The 15738-nt window shown below is 45.6% G+C and overlaps 6 protein-coding genes across 6 annotated transcripts; 4 read left to right on the top strand and 2 right to left on the bottom strand.

Moving 5' to 3' along the window:
• Positions 1-780: 780 nt before the first annotated feature.
• Positions 781-2433, bottom strand: FA14DRAFT_108287 (uncharacterized protein; the record flags this gene model as incomplete). Its single annotated transcript, XM_025495834.1, has 1 exon — positions 781-2433. A coding segment is annotated over one exon (1653 nt), but the record flags the coding sequence as incomplete, so codon positions are not given.
• Positions 2434-3281: 848 nt separating this feature from the next.
• Positions 3282-5492, top strand: FA14DRAFT_108531 (uncharacterized protein; the record flags this gene model as incomplete). Its single annotated transcript, XM_025495843.1, has 1 exon — positions 3282-5492. A coding segment is annotated over one exon (2211 nt), but the record flags the coding sequence as incomplete, so codon positions are not given.
• Positions 5493-5593: 101 nt separating this feature from the next.
• FA14DRAFT_161615 (COX15-CtaA-domain-containing protein) lies at positions 5594-7407 on the bottom strand. The gene has a single exon (XM_025499193.1). It carries the CDS (start codon positions 7381-7383, stop codon positions 5701-5703), a length of 1683 nt encoding a protein of 560 aa, XP_025354371.1. The 5' UTR covers positions 7384-7407; the 3' UTR covers positions 5594-5700.
• Positions 7408-7658: 251 nt separating this feature from the next.
• FA14DRAFT_105852 (uncharacterized protein) lies at positions 7659-10376 on the top strand (the record flags this gene model as incomplete). The annotated part of the gene is made up of 1 exon (XM_025495758.1): positions 7659-10376. A coding segment is annotated over one exon (2718 nt), but the record flags the coding sequence as incomplete, so codon positions are not given.
• Positions 10377-11493: 1117 nt separating this feature from the next.
• On the top strand, positions 11494-13360 carry FA14DRAFT_68153 (CNDP dipeptidase). The gene has a single exon (XM_025502697.1). The coding sequence runs from the start codon at positions 11760-11762 to the stop codon at positions 13191-13193; it is 1434 nt and encodes a 477-aa protein (XP_025354369.1). The 5' UTR covers positions 11494-11759; the 3' UTR covers positions 13194-13360.
• Positions 13361-14609: 1249 nt separating this feature from the next.
• On the top strand, positions 14610-15587 carry FA14DRAFT_124925 (WD40 repeat-like protein; the record flags this gene model as incomplete). The annotated part of the gene is made up of 2 exons (XM_025496672.1): positions 14610-14958; positions 15082-15587. Coding segments are annotated over 2 exons (855 nt in total), but the record flags the coding sequence as incomplete, so codon positions are not given.
• Between the last annotated feature and the right edge of the window lie 151 nt (positions 15588-15738).

Genomic DNA, 15738 nt, shown 5'->3' with positions numbered 1-15738 from the left:
TTTTATTACGCTTTCCATTCAGGTATCGTCTCCTCTACCGAATAGTCTAACGTCCATTGGTAGCTTGACTCACAAGGGATGCATAATTTACATTGTGATCAAGCTGGCCGAAAGGCAGTAGTAGGGACTATTGAATGCAGCAAGAAGGATTCCCCATCCACAGAAATGTTTTGAGCTGAGCATATCCACTTCCCAAACAATTGTCACGGTAATCAGGTAGATCACAGGATCTCAAACTATCTACTTCATTTGGTCTAAAGGATATGGAAGTCTGACAAGCTTTTACTGTTGAACTATAAAAATCGGCTTAGCATATCTACTTGATGGCAGTATTTAGCAACTCAAATACAGGCGGGTCATTGCCTGCCTAAAATTACACCTCCTTTTCCGTAGGGCCACGATCATGTACCAATCAATCCAATGATAATTCAATCAGATAAGACTACTTTCTTTATTCGCACAAATCATATAAATCCCTCCTCACAATCTGCCTTCTACGCCAAACAAGAGTCGCACTTGAGAAGCATTGCGAAGGTTGATTTGTTCGGTGGCAAGAGGTTTGAGATATTCTTCAATTCGTTCGTAATCCCGTGCTACTAACTCTAATGCACGACTGTGAACGATCGTTCGCGTTGTAGGCGCATCAAGAAGATCGAGATGAGTCGAAGATATTAGCGTTGGAGAACCGAGAAATTCTTCAAATTTGTCCAAAGATTTCTTGATAAGATCTCCATCTACTTGTACCTTCTTTTGACCTTCTTCCTCAACCGCACGACCGATTGAATCCAACCCGCTTTCTACACTCAATTGTGTGTAATGTCGTTTGATCAACTCCTCCACATGTTGATCCAAATCTTCTTCTATTCGACCAACGGATCGAGCTGCGAAATGATGGAACTCAATCACGCTTTTCACATAGTTCAAGCAATTGATGAGGAAAATATCCCGTTTCCAATGCGCTTTCTCCTCTACTTCATTTCCTCTTCCACGACTTGCGTTGAGTAAGGCATCACCCATTCGAGTGCAAACATCCATAATCGGCTCGATCAATCGAGAAAGTACCAATCCAAAATCACGCGATTCATCTGGCGGTAAATCCTTCAACGGCAAAGCATCTCCAAACATATCTGCTTCCGAAAGTGAGGCTTGATGGGCCGATAATAATTCCTTCAACGTTGCAGATGCTCCCAAGACTGGAGCGGGAGGACTCAAATCTGCTTCCGGCAAATCGTGGAACCGTGCAAGACCTGCTCCAAGCCTTTCTAGCGTTGACAGGAAGGCACGATAAGTCATAATACTCAAAGCTTTCAGTGTCCTGCTCAAGGCTGCTCGAGTACCTAATGTTCGCTCCATTGTGACCCGATAAAATTGTATCAAGCTGGCCAAACGATACGTTGTAATGCATCCTTCCTGCGAATTGACAGTTTGTTCGATCCGAATACGTAACGAATGACAACATCCTTCAATCACCTTATCAAGCGTTTCGCGTGTCCACAATTCGGCTTTTGGAAGTCCTGCTGTATCATCGCCTGTCCAATCAATACTGCCTTCCAATCCTCTTCTCCTTTGACCTACTCTACGCATTCCCTCCAACCCTCGAAGATCTCCAATCTTGGAGAAAAAGGCCGTCAAGAATTCTCGCTCCGAAGCAACAGATTGATGCACCCATGCCAACATATCACCCACATATCGAATAGGATCATGGGCATGCAGCTCAATAGGACGAGGTAGGTAAGTCGGTGCAGGTCCACCAACGGTAAGAGCTCGCTGGAATGCATTCGAAAGCAATTGTGCTCTTGCACCCGATAGCGTCTTCAAAGCTGGCCGTAACAAATCCTCTCGTCCATCAAGACGTAAAACCGCTTCACGAACATGTTGTCCAACCTCTACGCCCTCTCTGGCAAAACTTCGCATTTCCGACAAGAGCCACTTTCCAATCTTTTGCTGTGCTTTATCGAGAAAAGTTGATGTTTCGTCCATTATACCCATTCCTGCCCTCATACCTGCTTTGATGCCTTCCTCTTGTCCTACCAAGAGAACTTGACATTCAGTTCGAATGCGATTGATCTTATCCATGGCTGCAAATAAAGCCGTTCCGACAGGGATCGAGCGTGATTCAATTGTTTCTTGCTCTTTCTCTGTGAGTGTGAATCGGTCCAAAAAGATATTGAGAAGGTTGGATTGTTGAACGGTGAGTTCATGCTGTTTTCGCAAGCCATTGGCGTGTTGTAACAGGTAGCGAGTAGAATGATCTGCTTCGCCTAAGCGGGTGTTTAGATCATCGCATGCCAGTCTAAGTTCGCCAATATGTGCTCCCATCTCAATGACTGATGCATTCACCACACTCAATGCGTCCAAGTAGGACTGACTAGCTTTCTCTAATCCATCTTGAGCATCTTGTGCGACACATCTTCTCGCCTTTTCTGTGTCCACACTGATTATTTTTCCACCACTTTTGCCATTCTCTTCTGTTCCTTTTGTGCTCTTCCTCTTGCTCTTTCTTTGCCCATATCGCTCTTCTATCTCTTGCAATGCTGCTCTGGTAGCTTCAGCATCTGCGTCTGCTGTATGTTTGGATGAATTGATAAAAGCAGAAGAAGAATCAAAGATTGATCGTATCCTTAAGCTAAGGGGATGTGATGATGGAAGTGGATCCAGCCTTGAACTCGATCTCCTTTGCGTGGAAGGACCTGCTACATCCAATTGAGCGGCCATGTCTTGTTTGTGATGATGTTCTTGAGAAGAAAGTGTTGTTGCGCTTATATAATTATTATCTTTTTCAGCAGCATGGCCTAAACGCGACTCCCTTAGCCTAATGCAGAGTGATTATCCCCTCCCCACGGAAATGACGATTCCGAAACACAGGGGTGAATTGCGTGTCTCTCTCCTTAAAGCATGCAGACCAACACATATGCACATCATTGATAAGGGTCGCGCGACTTGTCAACTCCATTCCACCATCATCCTCAAATCGTTCAACTTACCAATCGGTAAGCAAACGATTACAATCGAACATGTCCAGAATCACTACCCTCTTAACCCTCTTTGTGGGTTTATCTCTCTTTGCTGCCAATTCGGCATCCGCTGTTTTGGTGGCGCCCCTATCAAGTGGAGCGCAGGATCATCAATCCCTACGTAAATCACTCTCTTTCGGACATCATCACAAACATAGAAAGTTTGTCACAAACGATTATGTCCCATCCAATTCATTCACTGCATTATCCATCAACGACATCCACCAGAAAGCATTGGATTTGGCTGCAAATGTCGTCGGAAAGCGTGCATCCAACGATCAAGGCTTCTTTGTTCGTTCAGACTCTTACACTGATCCTCAAAGTGGATTGATTCACGTTTACGTCAAACAAACCATCAACGGTCTCGTTGTGGAAGATGGAGATATGAACGTCGTCTTTTCCGCAGACGGTCAAGTTCTATCGTACGGCAGCTCATTGTATGCAGGTGAGGTACCTTTGGCATTCTCCAACCCAATCCACACGCAACTAACATACTCGGAGGCACAATGCCAATCAATTCGCGATGAGATCACTTCAAAGTCAAGCAAAAAGTTGTACAAGCGTGACCAGCTTGTCTTTATGGCAGAAGATGGCGAGCAAAACATTGCCTCTTCATCAGATGACAGCTTGAAGACCCTCCAACACGACTTGTACATCAATTGCAACGATCCCTCCGATTCTCCCTACCTCCAAGGAAGTGAACTCGGCTCACGTATCCCAGGCACCCTCTCAGGTAAATCGGCAAGTGACCCCATCATTGACGCCCGCTTGGCCGCTCTTCACTTTGTCAAGATTGCAACTGCTGACGATCAGATCGCCTTCAGTCTCAGTCAATCAGATGACAGCGTCGAAAAGGCAGCCGCATCAATCTCATCCACATTTGAACAATCTATGCGACCTGATGGACGACATGAACAAGTGGAGAAGCTTCATTCCGTTCCTGGCACTACTGATGCAGTCTCTGCTCGTCTAGGATACATTCAAACAGAAGATGGTTTACTCAATTTAGTCTGGCGTATGGAAGTACCAATGGACCACGCTCAAAACAGCAACTTCTATCAAATCACAGTGGATGCCACCACCGGTGAAGTACGCACGAGCGCTGATTGGGTGGCTAGTGCACCAGCCCATGCATTTGAAGACGAAGACACTTCTGAAGCATACTACAAAGTTATGCGTTGGGGCTTAAACGATCCAAGCGAAGGCAATAGAACTTTGGAAGGTGGTGCATTCGATCGAACCGCTTCACCTTACGGCTGGCACACTGTCCCTCACAAAAAGTCTTACAAGGACACTCGCGGAAACAATGTGATCGCCAGCGCATTCGGTGCTGGAATGGAAGATTATCAAGATCCTACTCGACCAAGACCCCAAGGTAAACGTGCAGAGAATGGCTCTTTGGTATTCGACTTCAAGTTCCCATGGCGTGCGGCTGACAAAGCGCATGAAGATTTAAGTCCGGATGACTATGCTGATGCATCTACAGTCAATTTGTTCTACACACTCAACATGTACCATGATCTCATGTACTTGTACGGCTTCACACCTGCAGCTGGAAACTTTGAAGAAGGCGAAGCAGAAGAAGGAGGTCGTGGTGGTGATGCAATCATTGCTTATTCCATCTCATCTGCTGGTATTAACAATGCCGACTTTACAACACCTCCCGATGGAACCAAGCCACGTGTGCGTATGTACAAATGGCACACAAAGGAAAACAGAACTGAACGTGACGGTGACTTTGAAGAGGGTATCATTGTTCACGAGATGACGCATGGTATTTCAACACGTTTGACCGGAGGCCCATCCGATTCAAGTTGTTTAGGTTGGGGTGAAAGTGGTGGTATGGGCGAAGGATGGGGTGATTATCTTGCTACTATCATTCGTCGTAAATCGCCAACTCGTGACATCTACACCATGGGAAGCTGGGCATCTCACAACAAGGCCGGTATCCGAAAGTACCCTTACAGCACCAACTTGACTTTAAGTCCGGAAACTTACAAAACACTTGACTCTCCTGCCTACTGGGGTGTGCATACGATTGGCGAAGTATGGTCGGCGATGCTATATGACGTAGAAGAGGGATTGCGATCGAAGTTAGGATGGTCACCAGACTTGTTCCCACCAAGTGCCGATGCGACCCAAGCGGAGCAAGATGAATTTTGGCTTACGGCCGAAGAAGTGAACAATTTGACCGGCGGTAAGCCAAGAGCCAGTAAACGTCGTGTCCCTCGTCATGGAAACACATTGGCCGTTCAATTGGTCATCGATGGAATGAAATTACATCCTTGTAGACCAAAATTCTTTGAGGCGCGCGACGCGATCATTCAAGCAGACAAACACCTAACTGGTGGCGCCAACGAGTGCGTGATCTGGGAACGCTTTGCAAAACGTGGTTTGGGTACCGATGCAAAGGTTGTCGGTCAAACACCATGGGGCGGCGGTGTTCGCACAAACGGTCACAAGGTTCCGGCCAAGTGCTCTAAATCGGAAGATTGATTTCATTCTCCCGATCACATTGTTGTATCTGTTCTTGCTTCGTTTCTTTTCTCATCTATATCATAAATGTGCGTACCTACATCGAGACTCAATGAAATCGTATTAATATTCATTCCGGGTGTGTGTATAGTATACATTGCAAAGAAGTGGTGGTGAGAAAATTAACGAGAAAGTATAGCTACTGCTCACATCACTTGGACACTTTTTGCAAAGCGCGAGCAATGATTGCTTGACGGGCAATTGGAGATGACTGATTTGCCAATTTTTGTAAGATACGTTTGTTTGGCGAACGTAATACAGCAAGCAATGCTGTTATGGCTGTCAATAAAGCAACACTTCCTGCTTGATGTGCGCTTGCCAATTCGATCGGAACGAGGTAGATCAGCGTTGAAATTCCCAAAGATGCTTGCGTGATTGCAGCCAATGAAACGAGAGATGCAACACGAGGGATGGCAGGAGGCATCTTCACAGAGGTAATCATTGAACGGGATACCCTACGAGCATAGAAGCCCAATCCAATAGCACTAATAAGCGTTGTGACGGCTAGAGTACGGTGCATGAGCTGTACAGTAACGGGATTTTGAGTCATATTACCAAACACCAATCCTGCCTCATCTTTATCGTTCTTTCCATGCCATGCATACTTTTGCTCCAATAACTCTTCTTTCGGGGGTACAATTCCTTCGCCCATGTAGGGGAATTCATTGTACACCAAACCTGCATCAAGACCGGCCACAAGTGCACCAGACATGGATGTAATGAATGCCAAACATAGCATACCACGAGAAACGTTTCTGAATCGATTGATACGTGGATTTTGCATTGCGCTGACCAACTTTTGCACATTTTCACCAACGTTCATCATCCAACCTGCTGCTTTGCCTTTTCCGTTGACCAGTTTATTATCCCGCAAAATCGACATTCCGGTATGCAACATACCCATATACACCAAAAATGCTGTTCCGAGATGAGCTGCTAAGCGGAAATGGGAAACACGAGGATGCCAGTCGGAAGACGCACTAGATTGAGAATCTTGACTTACACTTCCGTCCAAGCGCAATTCCTTTGCTCCTGCTGAAACGGTGGTATTCGGATGTTGTTGAGCAATGACTGGAGGTGTAGATTCGGGTGCCGTTAATCCACTCTTTACCATAAACCAACCAAGAGCACCTTGAAAGCCGATACCCAATGCGATTGCCAGTAATTTCCATTTGGTACCTTTAGCCACCTTTCCACGGGCTAAAAAGTATACAGTCGGCAAGAGAAAAGCAACACCGATAAATCTTCCAATGATTCTATGAGACCATTCCCACATGTAAATCTTCTTGAAATCTTCAACAGTCATATGTCTATTCAAAATTGCCCATTCAGGTGTTTGTTTGTACTTTTCCCATTCCGCGTCCCACTCCGCATCTGTCCATGGCAAGCTCATTCCTTTGAAACCAGGGTTCCATTCGGTGATACTCAAGCCGGATTCTGTAAGTCGGGTCAAACCACCAACGACGATGATGAGATACACCAAACCAGCACAAAAGAATAAATGATAGGCGACCGAATTCGAAGAAGTAGTACTTTCCGAGGAGGAAGACTCTGATTGGCTCGTTGTGGGAGAGGCAGCAGCAGGTTGTACTTGACGTGGGAATGAAGTTGAGAATAGTCTCAACATTGAGCGGGGTGCAACCTTGTCCTTGCCTGCTATTTGGCTCTGTATGCTTGCTTTGGGGGTTGGCAGTCTAGCAAAACTCTGTAAGCTTGGTGTAGCCGGCTGTTGGCTCAAGGATCTTGTGATTATTCTCGTTGACGATGTTGCCCTTATACCTCTCAGACTCTGCAGCGAGCCCAAGAATGGCCGCATCTCCGTTAGCAAGACCATTTCTGTCGATCACGACGGAAGTTATCGTGAAATGAGAAGAAGAAGAATTGAAATTATCAAAGCTTAATTTTTATGCACTGCACACACGCATTTTGCTTACGTACGAATTGAGTAAACCAGTAAAATTTAAGCTAACCCCCAAAAAGGGTGCGGGAAGTCCATATCGTACGCGTCCAAATGAACACAAAACCAACACGCACGGCTCACTACTACCTCGATTGTTATCATCATCATCAATCTTCCAAGCATCGACAGCCTGTCAAAGTAGAGGCACGATGTATTGGCCAACAACAACAGCAAAAAGGCTGCATCTCTCACCTTCCGGTCTAAACTCAGAACAGGATGCAAATGCTCACATCATACACGCAGCCGAATCGTACGATGCAGATTTATGGGCAACATTAACTGCTTCCACCTTGACAATCTGGTCATATAGACCTTCACAAGTGGTGGCAGCATTGGTAAGAACACCAAAGAGTATCGAAGAGTATGGCGCAAATGTACGCATTCGATGGAAGCCTGACGGGTTAGGAATATTCGTCGAAACGGATCAATCGTATCTCCTATTGTATTCTGTCAAGTTTGTACCGCAAAGACAAGCATCAGTTTATTCATATATACCCTCAAATGGCAGTGGAGCCAGAAGTAAAACGACAAAAGAAGTTTTGGCTCCCAGCTTATCCGCGTTACGATCAACATTTGCTCCAGGACCCGGCGAAGGATCCAGTCTTGGCGAAGGAAGACAACTTGCAATCGATATACGATTCAAGCTAGTGCTACGGATAGATGCAGGACTTTCAACATCCGTCTCTACAGATGATCACCTGATAGTGGCAACCAAGAATCCTCCAGCATTACAATGTATTCCTTGGCCTGAGGATCCGAGCGGCCCACGTAAAGGCTCGCCTCAAACAAGAACAAGCGTACTATCTCGACTGGAATGGATCGTCAATGAGCATTCACAGAAGCAAGGTGACGATAAAGAAAAAGCTCAGGATACGCCACCTCCTCACATTGTCGATCTGGTATACTCCCATGAGATGGACATATACCTGTTTGTGACATCAGACGGAAGAGCGTATTGCGCTCATCTGCAAATGGACAGTAGAACGTCGATATGGAGAGGACATTGTTTCCATGGAATATCGGATCGAAGACGGCGGCCTTCAAATCTGGACCCAAGCGAAAGAGAGAATGCTCCCTCCACAAGCCTTCCTCTCGAACACCGAGGACGATGTGCTGCAATCAATGCCAGATTCAGTCTTTTGGCCGTTGGGTTGGAAGATGGAACAGTGACTGTGTACACATTTCGCGCTCCCGACAAAGTTGCCTTATACTCCCACTCTTTCTCCGTTCGGGAAGCAATGCGGAGTACGGCTTCATACCTCAAAACAGGTCATTGTACCTCTCTAGCGTGGTCGAGCGATGGCCATGCATTGGCCACAGGTTGGCAGAAAGGTTGGTCGATTTGGAGCACGTTTGGCAAATTGATGGGATGCAGCTTGACAGAAAATTGGCAAGACGCATCCGAGAAATTCTCCGATACTTTTCTACGTGGAGTTCAAGACCTTTTCTGGGGTCCGGGCAACACAGAATTGTTCCTGACATGCTACTCCAACGACGATCAGCCCTCTAAAGACCTCGACAGACAAATATTTGTCTTGCCTTTTGCCAAATCAGCTGTTACCGGACAGCATTCTCCCGACAATACTCGCTACGCATTCGTACAACTTGACGATAGCGTGCTCGTCTATCGAGGTTCCGATCAACCTGATATGAGCATCATCAATCCCGAAAGTGACGTGTGGCACCATATCAAAATCCCGCAAGAATACTTGGCAACAAATTGGCCTGTACGATATGCTTGTATCAGCAGTGATGGACGTCTGATCGCTGTTGCTGGTCGTCGTGGATTGACACACTTTTCTAGTCTGTCAGGTAGATGGAAACGCTTCCAAACCACAGCTCAAGAGCAAAATTTTATTGTTGATGGTGGACTCCAATGGTATCAACACGTTCTCGTTGCAGCTTGTCATATCCCTGAAACAAACGAACACCAAATCCGTCTCTATTCGCGGGATTTGAATTTGGATGAAACGTCTGTGCTCTATACTGAGCATCTCTCCTCGGCAGTCATTCTTACAAGCTTGTTTGACAACAGTCTGCTGGTTTATACAGCCGATAATACTCTGCACCACTTTCTCATCTCCATCACCGATATGGACATCCATCTGACGCTATGTGGAAGCATCACATTCGAAGGTGTCGTTGGTGAGCCTGCCCGCGTGAGAGGGATGAGTTGGCTTGTGCCTGCGCAACAGCAACAAAGTGGTGATCCGATGGACGATCTTATGATGGCAACAATCATCTTCTTAATCGACGGTAAGCTAGTACTCCTAAGACCGAGAAGGTCGACAAACAATGAAGATGACGAAGAGGTGTCGTACGATATGCAAATCTTGGGTGATCGAATTGAGTATTATTGGACACATTTGCAAGGTGTGGGAACGCTAGAGAATTCGCTGTGGGGCTACGATGGACATGGGATCAAGTTGTGGCTCGATGCATTGACCATTGAACAGGCTGGTGTGATCAATGACAATGACGAAGAAGAGGAGAAGCCGGAATATCGTACGATCGAAGAAAGCATGTCGATCTCGCTTGACTTTTATCCACTTTGTGTTTTGATCGAAAAGGGAATTATCATTGGTGTCGAACCAGAGGTGTCCCTTCGTAGGTCATTGGAATTTGCAATTTTCAGAAGCACAACGAACACGCAGCTATTTCTACATCACGTTCTTCGTAGCTATCTGGAAAGAAGACAATTACGGGAAGCGGTCCTGTTTGCATCTTTCTATAGGTCTTTGGTCTACTTTGCTCATGCACTTGAAATTCTCTTACACGATGTCCTGGAAGAGGAAGCGGACAGCGAGTTTGCACAACAACTCACCTCGTCTTCTTCAAATGGAAGCTTAGTTGATCACGAGAAATCAATGGACGTATCAGCTTCGGTTGATTCAATCGAAAACTCACGAAATGGCAGCAACACAAGAGCTCATGCTCTACTTCCTCAAGTGATTGTATTCTTGGACCATTTCGATGAAAGCCTTGACGTTGTCGTCAATTGTGCTCGCAAGACAGAAGTCGCAAGATGGGATTATCTATTCTCAATTGTTGGTCAACCGAGAGAACTATTTGAAGTATGCTTGGAGAGGGGCAATTATAAAGCCGCAGGATCTTATCTGCTCGTTTTGCACAATCTAGAATCTTTGGAGAACAGTAGAGCCTATACCGTTCGCTTATTGACCGTAGCAAGAAGACATGGCTGGCACAGATTATGCAAAGATCTACTACGCTTCACAAGAAGCTTAGATGATGATGGCCGTGCATTACGGGCTGTAATTGAGCAGGCAGAACTGTTCAACCATGAAGATGCAGGAGATACATCTGAACGTGAAAGAGGTCTGATGGAACGAATGTATTCTTCCACAGCACCTTTCGATAAGACAAATTTCGATACGAGCTTCGATTCCTTGCAAACGCCGCCGGACAGTGTGTCCTTGCAAAGAACGACTTCTGCACCGAATATTCTCAATTCTACCATACTTGAAGAAGAAGATGAATATGGCACAAGCGGTGAATATGGATTTGATATCACTTCTGTTCCTACACCTACAAAACGCATCACACCTTTACGTAGCGTTTCTTTATTCACATCTGGAACACAAGAGCGTTCAAATGGTCCGCCTAAGGCAAGTATTGGGGTCAACGGCAGAATCATACCCGCTTCACCGTCTGATCTAAGACGATCTTCCACAAGCAGTGGTAGCAGTGGAAATACGGTAGGCGGTCCTATCCTATCACCGTCAAGAAGGTCTCCCAGTATCAGTACAGGATTAGGAATGAGTTTGAGTAAAGTCGGTTTACGTTCATCCGATCATGTTAGCTGGGACGGTAATGTTCGATCGCCATCTCGTGAAAATCATCTATCACCGCCTCCAACATCCTCTTAATGTACATTATTTATACCATGCAATACGGATAATTTCATCGTCATTGTTTGATATTCCAGGCCCAGATTCGCTCGAGAATCCGCTTTAGCCGCGCAATGAATGCCGGCCGTTGGTGGGTGGGTGGGCTGCTGAATGAAATGCACGTCCTTTTTTGTTTGTTAAACTCCACTCCAAAGTTCAATTTTGGGCGTAATGCGTGGGCTGCTGTCTGTCGTGCGGGCCTGGAAGAATAAACTTTTGTGCGGAGGGAAGCAGCGCTGCGCCCTTATCTTTAGTGGAAGATAGAGAAGTGTATGCAGATTTGTACATGTACCAATCTTCCTTCTTACTTTTATACTACTCCCTCAAACTATACTCATCATCATGACTTCTATCGATCAAGTATTACAAAAAATCGATCAAAACAAGGAAAAGCTCATTGCCAGATTGGCAGAAGCAGTTGAAATTCCTTCAGTTTCAGGTGATGCTGCTTATCGTAAACATGTGTTCGAAATGGCAGATTGGCTAAAGGCACAATTGGAAAAGCTAGGTGCAACAGCTGAATTGAAACCATTGGGAAAGCAAAACTTGGACGGACAAGAGATCGAATTACCTCCTGTCATCTTTTCAGATTTGAAAGCAAAGACTGACGCTGACAAAAAGAAAACAATTCTCATTTACGGTCACTTTGACGTTCAACCTGCTTTGAAATCTGATGGATGGAACAGTGAACCATTTAAGCTCGTTCACGATGAAAAGACTGGTCGTTTGTACGGACGTGGAAGTACGGACGACAAAGGACCCGTTATCGGTTGGTTGAATGTGATTGAAGCACATCAACAAGTCGGTTTGGATTTACCCGTCAACTTGAAATTCTGCTTTGAAGGTATGGAAGAATCAAGCAGTGTTGGCTTGGATGATTTGATCCGCAAACACAAGAATGACTTCTTTACCGGCGTTGATGCAATCTGCATTAGTGATAACTATTGGCTAGGAACAAAGAAGCCTTGCCTGACACACGGCTTGCGTGGTATCACCTACTTCAAACTTCGCATCTCTGGTCCTCAAGCTGATTTGCACTCTGGTGTGTTTGGAGGAATGGTACACGAACCCATGACTGACTTGTTTGCCGTCATGAGCAAGCTCGTCACCCCTCAAGGTGAAATCTTGGTACCGGGTATCAATGAATTGGTTGCACCACTCACATCCGAAGAAGCTCAACGCTTTGACAATATGGAATACGCTTTGACAGATTTGCATTCCGCAACAGGCAAAGATGTTGCCATCAATGATGACAAAGCCAAAACTTTGATGGCCCGTATGAGATATCCTTCTCTATCACTACACGGTGTTGAAGGTGCATTCTCTGCTCCAGGTGCAAAGACTGTCATCTGCGCAAGCGTTATCGGTAAATTCAGTATCCGCTTGGTGCCAGATATGAAACCTGAAAAGGTAATCTCATTGGTCCAAGATTACGTGCAAAAAGAATTTGCCAAATTGGGATCAAAGAACACCGTTCATATCGAGGGAGAAGGAGGTGCACCATGGTATGCTGATCCAAACCATTGGAATTACGTCGCAGCCGCAAAAGCAACCAAAAAGATTTACGGTGTTGAGCCTGATCTTACACGTGAAGGAGGTTCGATCCCCGTTGCTTTAACGTTTAGTGAAGAATTGCAGAAGAATCTTTTGCTCTTACCTATGGGCAGAGGAGATGATGGAGCACATTCAACAAACGAAAAGATTGATATTTCCAACTATATCGAAGGTACGAAATTGTTGGGTACTTATTTGCACGAAGTTGCTGCTGCTTCCTGAAAACACCTTAATACAATTGTCCGTGCAATCGAGATTTGATTTCCCATTAGATAAGTTCCTATCATCATCATCATATTGTAAAATGTGTGCGGCCCAATTGCCGGCGCTAAGGAATACTCGGAAAACAAACAGTGGATAACTTTATTTTTTCTCGGGACACTTGTCATACGCCAGTGTAAGCTGTAAGCAATTACTAAAAATGACCTTGTGCTGCTGCTTCTGCTTTCTTCCTTTGGGCGTGGGGGTTATACGTACGATAACAGCGCTGCAAGGAACGGAAGACAATTATCACTCCATCCCAACGATCATCTCCCTCTAAACACATAGCCAAAGATGACCATCGAAGGTTTGATAGCGCCAGAAGGCGTATATACGATGACAAGTTCGTATATCTTACCACCTCAACCTGCTTTCATGACTGCATTGCCAACGACGAGCAGTTTGGCACCAATGTCAAATGTACCCAGTACATCAACCGCAACGACAAATACATCAACCAATAATCAATCAACACCCTCAAATTCAACCCAAATGGCACAGTCATCAAGCAATAATACATCATTGACACCAAATGCAGCAGGCACGCCTGGAAGCACAACAAATGCTGCCAACACACAAGGTACATCACCGGGAGCCCAATCTACACCACTTTCAACTCCTGGATCACCACCGATGGAACAACCACTGCCTTCACTAAACTTGAACGACTCATCTTCTCAACCCAAAACGGCTTTACATCATATCTCTATTCAAGCACCAAGCGCATGGTCACATGTTGCAATCCTTCCACCCAGTAGGATAAGTGTTGCAAGTGTACGTTATCCGCCTTCTCAATCTCAACCTTATTCGGCCGTTCCTTCTTTGAGTAGAAAAGATCGTCAACAACAAAGTCAAGCTTCAACACTCGCTGCTCCACCTTTGGACGGATCGGCGGAAGGCAGTAATGGAAGTAACTCTGATTTAGGCGCCGGAATGGAGGCCAGCGGATTGAGTGAATCGCAATACGCAACAGGTGCAGACGCTTATGCCAAACATTCCACCTCTTCAAGACAGAATTGGGGACCTGTTCTAGAAGCCACCTTGGCATCACAGGGGATCGATGGTCCATCATCACACGTAACTGGAGGAGCTGGCGGTCTGCCTGGAATGTCGGCTCTCCAATTGCTCTCACATTTGGGCAACACTGGACCATCGGAAGATCAAAATAATCTCTCCATATTCAACCCCAATGCCTCGAGCTCAAGTGCTGCTTATGGAAGCGTAAATAAAAACTTACCAAAACCCAAAAACAGTATCAAACAAACGAGTAGTTCTTTCGTACAAAGGCTTCAAGGTCATTCAGATTTGGCAAAATTACTCTCTTCACGCCTTGAAGGAACACAGATAGAACGACATGCGTTTGTGAGTCGAGCAAGAATGCTATTTTGGCTTGGAGAAAGTTCTACAGGATGGATCAAAGATCCCCTTGCCCGTCTAACATTTGCATCGCCCATCACATCTCACGATATAAATCAACAAACACGATCCCCGAATCGATTGGACGTGATAATAGCTTTCAAGACGTCTGATCTTGTTTGGTTGGAGGCAATTTCTATGCGATACTCTCGAATCAATAAAGCGGGTTGCATCAATGACGCTCCCATCACATCCGTACGTTGGTTACCGGGAAGTGAAACACTTTTCCTCACAACGCACAATGATGGAACATGCACCTTGTTTGATATCACAAGAGATGATAGCACAACTGGTTCTTGGGCTCCGGCCAGTGCGATCAAGTGGGATATAGACTCTTCTGAGGGGTTAGAAGAAGAGCAAGAAGTTTTGATGGCCCAAAGTACAGCGCTAGATGGAGATCAGCAAGACAGTTCACACATTCCCTCCCACGCAGTACATGCTTGGGAACCAAGTTCAGGCATCTTGGTCACAAGACCTGCAGCAACGGAAAACGAAACGCAAAGAAAGGCATGGATGAAACTTAATCCGGTCGCACATTGGCGTATTGCTCGAAATAAATCTATAACCGATATGGCTTTCTCTCCCGATCATACAAAGTTGGCATTGGTGTCAACCGATGGCTCTCTTCGACTAGTGAACCTTTTGACAGAATCTTTGGAAGGTACCTTTCAATCGTATTATGGAGCGATGAATCGTGTGATATGGTCACCTGATGCAAAATTTTTGCTTACTGCCGGCTGTGATGATTTGATCAGTATTTGGACAAGTGATGGTCGCTTACTCAGTAGATGTCCGGGTCATTCAAGTTTTGTGACGGGAATCGCATTCGATCCATGGAAATGGAAGGTAGAAGATCGAACGTACAGATTTGTCAGTGTGGGTGAAGATGGTAGAGTGTTCTTGTGGGATTTCTCTAGTGCGGCATTGCATAGACCTCGAATGCCACATTCGGCTCATTCTGCCAGACGAGCGGCGAGAACTGGTCATCAAAGCTCAGCTTCTTTACCAGATGGAAGAAAAGGAAGTGCAAACACGGGTGTCAAACAACATTCCACTCCAAATGATGATCCTCACCTCAACGGTCAACCTA

The sequence above is a fragment of the Meira miltonrushii genome (assembly GCF_003144205.1).
Source record: "Meira miltonrushii strain MCA 3882 unplaced genomic scaffold FA14scaffold_3, whole genome shotgun sequence".
In the NCBI taxonomy this organism is placed as follows: Eukaryota; Fungi; Basidiomycota; class Exobasidiomycetes; order Exobasidiales; family Brachybasidiaceae; genus Meira; species Meira miltonrushii.
The sequence above is the reverse complement of the archived record's forward strand: the minus strand, read 5'-3'. Positions and strand labels throughout refer to the sequence as shown.

What these genes read in the sequence shown, in the direction of transcription:
- FA14DRAFT_161615 (XM_025499193.1), bottom strand. Translation starts at nt 7,383, where the DNA reads ATGGTCTTGCTAACGGAGATGCGGCCATTCTTGGGCTCGCTGCAGAGT.
- FA14DRAFT_68153 (XM_025502697.1), top strand. Translation starts at nt 11,760, where the DNA reads ATGACTTCTATCGATCAAGTATTACAAAAAATCGATCAAAACAAGGAA.